Consider the following 10,329-nt stretch of genomic DNA (forward strand, 5'->3'; position numbering starts at 1 on the left):
GTGACTGGCAGGTTTCCTGAAGTTGGTATTGCAGACCATAAGATTGGTTGCATCACAGAACTCCAGCAGTCTGGTTCCCTCCTTGTTGCGGGAACCGAAGCCATAGCCTCCATGTATGCCATGGAAGCCCCCAGCACGACGTCCGACATGACCGTTGAAGTCTCCAGCCACAAAGAGAAGGTCCCTGTCACTCGTCGACGAGGTAGTTTAAGCTTGAAAAAAAAATGACAGGATGGTCACAGTTGGAAAGATTTTGGTCATAGATGTATTCACTCATGATTAAAGTAGGGTTAAATAGCACCAATGTCATCAGGTTAATTTCAATGACAGATCTTCTTAATTGCTCTTTAGTTTCCAAATTATTCTTGTTTATTTGTCAAAATAGTCTTGTTTAAAATTACTAATCAGGGATCATATATTCACACAGGGCTAAACTAAGATTGAGAAAAACTATAAGACATTCCATTTGTGACCACCCAGCCTTTTTTTCCAGACTTGGGACTACATAAGTCAGTGTAACTTTCGCTTTTTTAGGTGATTTGAGGCAAATTTGGTTGCTATTTCTAGTTCAGGTGAATGCACATGAGTTGATTGCTCTCTCTCTCTCTCTCTTTGGTATATTTTGTCATTTAGGTATGGGTATGTGGTTAAGAAATTTGCTTCTCAACCACAAGGCTTTGGGTTCACTCTTAATGTGTGGTTACCTTAAGTATCTTTTTCTATAGCCCTGGGCAAACCAAAGCCTTGTGAGTGGATTTGATAGACACAAGAAGCCTGTTGTGTGTGTATATGTATGTATGTGTTTTCGTGTCTCCTTGTCTTGACATTATGTGATTATTGGAAATGTATCTCTCATACAAGTGGTGTCATTCCTTTCCAATCTTCTGTGAAGACATGTCCACCCATTGGGAAATATTACCTTGATAGAAAATAGGTGAAGAGTGTGACTGATGTTTGCATAGCTGGAGTGTGTCTGCTCTTTGTATGTATGGAGTGTTGTTTGTATGGAAGGACATCTGGCTGTAGAACATCTGCCTCAATGAATTCCATCTGACCCATGCAAACATGGAAAAGTAGATGTTAAAATATTGATGATCTTGTCGTGGAACTACTTTCCTCTGACATAGTGGTCTTCCATCTATGCATGATGTGGCTAGTGTGCAGCCAGTTGTATTGCTTCGTGCATAAGTGCATAACTCGCCATCTCTACAAAAGGAAAAAGAGCGTACCTTTTTGCAGTCAGTCAGCAGAAGATCTTGACGCCACGACCGTCAGCAAACAAATCTCTATGACCATTGGCAAACAAAACTCTGTTCCAGTCAATTAGCCAGCAGTTAGCAGAATACTTTGACGAGAGTACAACTATTTTCAGTGGAGCTTCAGAAGGACACTACCCCTGACAGCATTACTTCAACACATTAAGTTACAATCTTTAACCCTTTAGCATTCAAATTACTTTGTCAAATATAATGCTTATTTATTCACTTTGTTTTAAATTTATCATTCACTATCTTGTAGCTTCAAGATTTTGATCATGTGATGGTGTATTCTTAGAATGACATTGTAGGGTATATGTGAGAGGCCAGTTCTATCTGGTCTAAACATTAAACAGGTAAAACACATGGGCTGGATATGGCTGGTTTGAATGCTAAAGAGTTAAATCTATATTGCATTAATGTTTGGCTATATTTTATTCCACAGAAATGGCTGTCGTTCATTGTCTGGAACCAGCGTAGCATCCCCTGTTGTTGCAGGAGCAGTCACACTCTTGGCAAGGTAAGCTAAAATGAAGTTTTTAGCTATATAGCTGCAGCTTGTGTTGATGGCTTACTTTTGTTTTTCTGTTTTTCCATTTTATTGATTATTACCCAAAGTGTGCTAAGCGTTGTTTATCATACCTGTGTGAGATGAATTAGATATTGATTGAGTTATTTATTTATTCACAACATTGAGAAACAATAAATTTGTGTTAAGAGAGCAACCTTTGTAATAAGAAATCAATTAATCCAGATTCATTTTGAAAACAGTGCCAACTCTGTCTCTCCAATCCCCAATCCTGTACTTTTTTCTTTTACTTGTTTTAGTCATTACACTGTGGCCATACACGGGCACAACCTTGATGGGTTTGGTCAAATGAATTGACTCCAGTACTTACTTTTTATGTGGTACTTATTCTGTTGGTCTTATTTTGCCAGACTGCTTAGTTATGGGGATGTAAGCAAACCAACATTGGTTGTCAAGCAGTGGTGGTGAGACACACACACTCATACACACACTCATGACGGGCTTCTCCACAGTTTTTATCTCCACACAGCCATGTCTAGACGCTCTGCTTCAGCTTTTCTCCTCCTATATATGTGATGCTGGATTTATGCTAAGCTAAACTCTTGTGAGTCAATGGCCATCCACTAGCATGTACATATCTACATTACAGTCAGGTTAAGGTTTTCTGGTTACCCTGGTTTATCCTGCTATTGGCTACTATGTAACCCAGTACTCTCTGCCACATGATAGAATTCGTCAGCATTTGACAGGCAGTCCATCTAGGAGAAGGAAAACTCTGACTTCAAACATCTGCTGTCTTGCAAGCAAGTAAAAACTTGGGCCTCAGACTCAATAGGAGCCTCAAAAATAACTAAAAGGAATATTTATGTTTCCAAGATTTGTGGGCTCTTGTAGAATCATTAGCATGCAGGGCAAAACGCTTAGTGGCATTCCATCTGTCTTTACATTCTGAGTTCAGATTCCACTGAGGTTGACTTTTACTGCGACCATGCTGGGGCACTGCCTTGAATTTTAGTTGAACAAATTGACTCCAGTACTTACATTTTTTAAGCCTTGTATTTAATCTATCAGTTTCTTTTGCTGAACTGCTATGTTATGGAGATATAAACACACCAATACCAGTTGTTAAACAGTGTTGGGGGACAAACATAGTCAAAGAAAGACAGACTCACTCACACACACACACACACACACACACACACACACACAAACGTGCACACACTTTCAGTTTCCATCTACCAAATCTAGTCACAAGGCTTTGGTTGGCCTGATGCTAGAATAGAAGACACTTGTTCAAGGTGCTGTGCTGTGGAACTGAACCTGAAACCATATGATTGTGAAGCAAACTTCTAACAACACAACCACATGGGTGCAGGAATAGTTACAAGGTTACCTGCTGAGTGGCCTCTTAGGCAATTACATTGACTGAAGGCTTTGCTTTGAGATAGATTTAACTGATATTTCTGCTGATCAGTGAAGCACATAGAGACTCCTTCGTTGAATCGTATAAGGATAAGTAATATATTTGGATCAATCTAATTGCCTTTCTGTGTCTTTTTCTTAAATTTTTTTACTAACATTATCTCTTTATATAATTACAGTGCAGTAACAGACAGAGCCAGTGTGATCAATCCTGCTAGTATGAAACAAGCATTGATGGTGTCAGCAAAGAGGTTACCTGGTGTCAATATGTTTGAACAAGGTCATGGCAAGCTTGATCTGCTCCGGACATACCAAACTCTACAAACTTACAAACCTCAAGCAAGGTAAGCATGGCAAAATTTGCATATATGAAGTTATTACAGTTCTATATTTAAGAGATGAGGAATTATGTACATTATTTACATTCAACGGATATTTGTCCTCACCTTGTTTGTTGTTAGCACAACGTTTCGGCTGATATACCCTCCAGCCTTCATCAAGTGCCTTGGGGAAATTTTGAACCTGGGTTCTCATTCCTAAGATATGTTGTTGTTGTTGCTGTTGCTGTTGCTGTTGTTGTTCTTATTCAGGTCACTGCCTGGAATCTTGGGATTCTTAACCACTATGCCATATGCCCACGGGCATATGGCATAGTAGTTAAGAGCGCGGGCTACTAACCCCAAGATTCCGAGTTCAATTCCAAGCAGTGACCTGAACAATAACAATAATAATAATGACATCGAAAAATACCTTAGGAATGAGAACTCAGGTTCAAAATTTCCCCAAGACACCTGAAGAAGACTGGAGGTTATATCAGCTGAAACATTATGTTAACAACAAACAAGATGAGGACAAATATCCGTCGAATGTAAATAATGTATAAAGTTATTGTTAGTTTATGGCATTAGGCTCTTTACTGTTGATTCTTCGTAAGGTCAATAGTTTGAATCTTACTTCACACATTTTGTTGTACCATAAGGCAAAGCAGACATCCGACAATGACTTAGTTGGCTGAAATTTCAAAGTCACTGTCAACAACATTCTTGTTTAAGATTAATAAATTTGTACTCTATAAAAGTATGAGTGACAGTGAGATTAGTGTAAAATTGTTTTTAATATAACTGAACATAAAAACAAACATTAATCTCTGTCTGTCTGTCTGTCTGTCTGTCTGTCTGTCTGTCTGTCTGTCTGTCTGTCTGTCTGTCTGTCTGTCTGTCTGTCTGTCTGTCTGTCTGTCTGTCTGTCTGTCTGTCTGTCTGTCTGTCTGTCTGTCTGTCTGTCTGTCTGTCTGTCTGTCTGTCTGTCTGTCTGTCTGTCTGTCTACATATATATACACATACATACACACACACATACATGCTCACATACACACTCACACCTCACACATAATGTCATCACCATCATTATCATCATTTAATGTCTGGCTTCCATGTATGGGCTGGACAATTAGACAGGGTCTGTGAAGTTAGAGGAGGATTACATCATGTTCCAATGTCTACTTTAACATGTGTTCTATAACTGGAAGCCCTTCTTAATGATAATCATGTTACAATTGTATACTGATAGCTTTTTTTGAGGTACCAGCACTAAACAAGATTGACTGATAAAAAGTCAAATGTAAAATGATGTTTTACATACACACATTCTTTAATCTGGCTTATTTGATGTTAAGATCATTTTTAGCTGTTAAAAAAAAATAAAAACAAAAAAGTTTGTCCATATCAGAAATACTATTAAAATTTGAGCACGGTTGCGTTTATGCAGCACTGGCACATGTACTTTTTATGTGGCACAGGCACCTGAAAGGACAAGCCTTTGTGTGTGGAAGATGCATCTTATCAAGTACAGCAAATCTCCACATCTCCTAGTTCCTTGTCATTTCCTCAGTGAGGCTCAGCATCCGAAGATCCTTTCTCACCACTTCCTCCCATGTCTTCCTGGTTCTACCTGTTCCACAGAGTTCAGCACTTCTTTACACAGCTGTCCTCATCCATATGCATCACACGACCAAACCAGCACAGTTTACTCTCTTGCACAATATATCTGATGCCTCTTATACCCAGTTTTTCTCTTAAATCATTTACACTCTGTCGTGCATGCCCACTGACATTCCCCATCCAGCAGAGCATGCTAGCTTCATTTTTTTTTCTGTGTATAGCTATTGTATAACTATTTCCCTTTGCTGTAATATTTGCATTTATTTCATCTAGCTTGAGCCCCAGTTACATTGATTTGACTGAATGCCCTTACATGTGGCCCTATTGCACTCAACCAATATACCATGGTGGGATGCCAGTTATTATTAACGTGAGTATTTTATTTTATGATGTTATATTTGAATAATACTTAGACAAAATGATGTGTGGGAGATATATATGTGTGTGTGTGTGTGTATATACTTTTTATCTTTTAGTTGTTATAGTCAGAGCACTACATCCATGTTGGATCATTGCCTCTAGGGGGTCTAGTCAAATAAACTGACCCTAGTACGTACTTGTTTTGAGTCTGGCACTTATTCTGTTGGTTTCTTTTGCTGAACTGCTAAGTTACAGGGATTTAAACCAGTTGTCAAATGGTGTAGGGGATACATTTGAAAACACAAGTGTGCATGTACACGCACATACACACACACACATATATATATGTGACAGGCTTCCACATAGTTTCTGTTTACCAAATTGTCTTACAAGACATTGGATGACCTAGAAGCCATAATAGAAAATACTTACCGAAGGTACTGTGCAGTGGGATTGAACCCAAAGCCATGTGATTGCAAAGTGAGCTTTGAAACTACACACCTATGCTGTACATGCACACACACACACACACACACACACACACACACACATCAATCCCAGTGCTCAACTGGTACTTATTTTATCAACCCCAAAAGGATGAAAGGCAAAGTCGATCGTGGCAGAATTTGAACTCAGAATGTAAAGACAGAAGAAACGTTGTTAAGCATTTTGCCTGACATGCTAACAATTCTTCCGGCTCACTGCCCTAATAATCATAATAATGACAATAATAATCCTTTCTACTATAGGCACACAGCCTGGATTTTGTGAGGAAGGGGACAGTCAATCACATTGACCCCCAGTGCTCAACTGGTACTTAATTTATCAACCCTGAAAGGATGAAAGGCAAAGTTGACCTCGGCTGAATTTGAACTCAGAACGTAGTGACGGGTGAAATACCACTAGGTATTTCGTCCAGGGTGCTAATGATTCTACCAGCTCACCAATAATAATGAAACATGTGCTAATAGTAAAAATGTGCTTATTGATCATTTATTTGTGTATTTTTATTTTAGGTGACTATACTGAATGGAATGGGTGTGACTGGACGTATAGTGGACAAAGTGAGTATTTTGTTTTGGTGATTTATATTTTCTTTTTTCCTTTTTTTTTTTTCCACATATAAAGGAAAACTGAAGCCAAACAAATATGTTACTAATAAAAAAACAAAAAAACTATTCATCTTTCAATCACTTTGCTATGATGATGATAATAATAATCTTACTACTGATGCTCACTCTGTCCAATGTACGTGACTGTTATTTTGCTTCTTTCACATTTCTCTTTCCAGCCATTATGGCAGCCTTATGCTCCTCAGTTCGGTAATTACATTGATGTGGCTTTCTCATATTCTCAAACATTGTGGCCCTGGTCAGGTTACTTAGCCATTGCTATTGCTGTCGGAAAAAGTGCTGCAAATTGGCAAGGGATTGCACAGGGACTGGTTACTGTTACTGTTGAATCTGCTCCTGAGGTTAGTACGGTTTATATATTTATTTTTTAACTTCATTCGTATTTTTATTTATAGCTGCTGGCAGTCTTATGTAGTGTGTGTGTGTGTGTGTGTGTGTGAGCATACGTAAGAGATAAAGTAAAAGAAAAAAAAAGATTAGTAATTTAACTTCTTAAACTTTTATATAAGTCTAGATTTGCAGTTGCTGAAACAATTAAAAATGGTACTCTAGCTATTGATAAAGAGTATATAAAAATAATACTCCTTTCTAAAACCAACTCTGTTTTGGATTTGGCTGTGGGATTTCCTGATATTTCAAATGTTATTAGGTTGTATAAAATAAAAATGAGTACACAGATAAGGGGAGGTATTTATCCTGGGACTTTGGCAGTGCTTCTTTCTTTTATATCATTATTGATCTTGATGAGGATGATAGCAATGCATAGTCATTTATGCAAAAATACATGGAATCAAAACTGCTGACAACACTGGAGGACATTATATTGGTATACTGTTATCCTGAAGCTCACATCAAATGGTTGTTTTCCTTGTAAAGGAACCAACCACTGTCAAAGTCCCTGGCTAATTACCTCCTCTTATCTGTGTTATAATTGTTTCTTTTATACCACTGATCACATTTGAAGTGTCTTGAAATTCAAAATCAAGATGGTTTATTCATCATTGTAAATGTAGAGCATTTGAAATTGCATTGGCTAATGAATAAAACCTAAGGTTATGTACAAAATCCACAAATGTGGTAATGACTACTTGTTCTCCTAGTTTTCTGCCATTCTATATATATGTGTGTGTGTGTGTATATATATATATATATATATATTTACACACACACACACACACACACGTGTCTGTAATTGTTTACATTCTGCATCTTCGCATTTAACTACTTTTGTAGAGTTGAGTAAAATAGGGATCTGTGTTGACATTCCCTATTAGCAAATTGTCCTGTAGCTTTGTTTCTATGACGACAAGCAGAGTAAAACAACACAGGCATCAACAACAAGAGTGGTATGAAACCAGATATTGTGCTTTCTTCATTTTCATCAAAACAAGTGATTGGACTCAGTTTGCCACGTGAAAGCAGAATGAAGGAAGCTTACATCTACAAGACTGAAAAGTTTGATAGTTTAACTATCAAAGTGAGAGAATCTAACATCCAAACCAAAGCCCTTGCCATGGAAGTGAGAGTGAGGGCTTTGTGGGAAAATCTGCTTACAATCTCATGAAACAACTCTTTATTTCTGGCAGAAAGAGATTAGAGATTAGAGTTCTAAAAGCAATACAGAAAAGAAGGGTTCCAACTGGATTTGGTCAAAGAAGAATGAAAGTGAATTTCAGGAGGTATAATTCACTCTGTGTTCAACTGGTGTCTCAGACTGAACTGGTTATGACATCCAAAGTACTTTGGGCTCTGGGGTACCTTCATGAACCAGGTGAGTGCAGATTACAGTGCAAACTGTAGCACAGAATGTGACAGGTGAGGGGTCTCAGGAGTCATGACTTGGATGTCGCCTGGATCCCCTAGAATGTAAGGAGTTAAGGGCTGAAACAATTACATGAGGTGAGGTGGGTTCTTTTTTCGAAGACTTGTTCAGCTCATAGTATCTCTTAGTACCTTAATTTTATATTCTTTGCATTGTTTGTCAAATTTTCTTTTCTTTGACATAGGAAGGGGAAGATAGTCCACGTGTATCCACAGCTAAATTACCAGTTCGGGTTAAGATTATTCCAACTCCTGTACGAAGGTATAAATGTCTTTTCTTTTATATTGTATTTTATTCATCTGTGGCTGTAAGGGTTAGCTATTGGACTACTCGTCACATGGTCATGGTTTCAAGTATTTTATTTGTTCATAACAGTGAGTTTTGACTCTCTTTTTCAATTCAGGCCATGATAGAAGTGCTGTCAATGCAACCTTTGTTCAATTCTATGATCATTTCTCCAATGCAATCTAAAAAAATATAGGCGCAGGAGTGGCTGTGTGGTAAGTAGCTTGCTTACCAACCACATGGTTCTGGGTTCAGTCCCACTGCGTGGCACCTTGGGCAAGTGTCTTCTACTATAGCCTCGGGTCGACCAAAGCCTTGTGAGTGGTTTTGGTAGACGGAAACTGAAAGAAGTCCGTCGTATATATGTATATATATGTATATGTGTGTGTATGTTTGTGTGTCTTTGTTTGTCCCCCCACCATCGCTTGACAACCGATGCTGGTGTGTTTACGTCCCCGTAACTTAGCGGTTCGGCAAAAAGAGACCGATAGAATAAGTACTAGGCTTACAAAGAATAAGTCATGGGGTCGATTTGATCGACTAAAGGCGGTGCTCCAGCATGGCCGCAGTCAAATGACTGAAACAAGTAAAAGAGTATTATTAAACTGTCAAGCTATATGAGTTATTTCCCTTTACAGATCGATAAACTTTAAAACAGCCCTGGGCAAACTGCAGTCTGTGGGACTTACTGAATAGCACACCTAATGGAAAATTTACCGTGAATTATCTTAGTAGTGTGGTCTGATAATGAGCCATGTCTCATGTTGCCTGCTTTTATAGCAAATGTTTCTATTGCAACTGAAGTTTACTTTATTGCTTTTATATTAAACTAATAAAATAAACATTTATAAAGAAGGGTGCATTTACAAGATATCACATGATAACTGTCAGTGAGTACCTTTCTGGCACAATTTTATCTCCTTGTCAGAGTACAACACCATTTTATTTGTCACGTAATGTCTTGTAATCAAGGGTTAAGTGTTAAATCAACTTTAATTTTCCTAGCCTTCTTCTATATACTTCCATTCACAGTTAAGGCGTAATGTAGGAATGGACATCAGTTCTTGACTCATTCTTCTTATTGACTCATGGAATGGTAAAATATAATAAAAGACAATCCTACCAAATCCTTGGTAGGATTTGAACACAGAATGTAAAGTACCATAACTAAATACCATAGCATATTGTCTGCCTAAATTTTAATTTCATGAAAAGTTTAAGTTAGTCATTATTATAATCAAAATCATTTTTTTCATAAGTGTGTGCACAGTGTGGTATCAGCCAAAATGTCTAAAACCAGTAAAAGAGTAAAATAGTATTATAATTTTGATGTTTGAAACATTTGAATATATTTATTTATTTTTCCAGTAAAAGAATCTTATGGGACCAATATCATAATCTGCGCTACCCTCCAGGTTATTTTCCAAGAGATAACTTACGTATGAAGAATGATCCACTTGATTGGTGAGTTAGAATATATATTATATATATATATATATATATATATATATATATATATATATGCATACTTTTTTTTTCAGTTTAAAAATATTAGTGGTTTGGTAATATTGACTGATAGAAT

The 10,329-nt window shown here is 37.5% G+C and overlaps 1 protein-coding gene across 1 annotated transcript in view; it reads left to right on the forward strand.

Moving 5' to 3' along the window:
• Positions 1-10,329, forward strand: part of LOC106870664 (membrane-bound transcription factor site-1 protease) — a 130,200-nt gene that overhangs the window by 29,452 nt on the left and 90,419 nt on the right. The window contains exons 12-19 of the mRNA XM_052971635.1: positions 568-572; positions 1,702-1,776; positions 3,387-3,551; positions 5,421-5,517; positions 6,524-6,571; positions 6,799-6,981; positions 8,647-8,723; positions 10,116-10,211. Coding sequence (XP_052827595.1) covers positions 568-572; positions 1,702-1,776; positions 3,387-3,551; positions 5,421-5,517; positions 6,524-6,571; positions 6,799-6,981; positions 8,647-8,723; positions 10,116-10,211 — 746 coding nt within the window. The remainder of the gene's footprint in view (positions 1-567; positions 573-1,701; positions 1,777-3,386; positions 3,552-5,420; positions 5,518-6,523; positions 6,572-6,798; positions 6,982-8,646; positions 8,724-10,115; positions 10,212-10,329) is intronic.

This window comes from Octopus bimaculoides, chromosome 1 (assembly GCF_001194135.2).
Source record: "Octopus bimaculoides isolate UCB-OBI-ISO-001 chromosome 1, ASM119413v2, whole genome shotgun sequence".
Taxonomy (NCBI): Eukaryota; Metazoa; Mollusca; class Cephalopoda; order Octopoda; family Octopodidae; genus Octopus; species Octopus bimaculoides.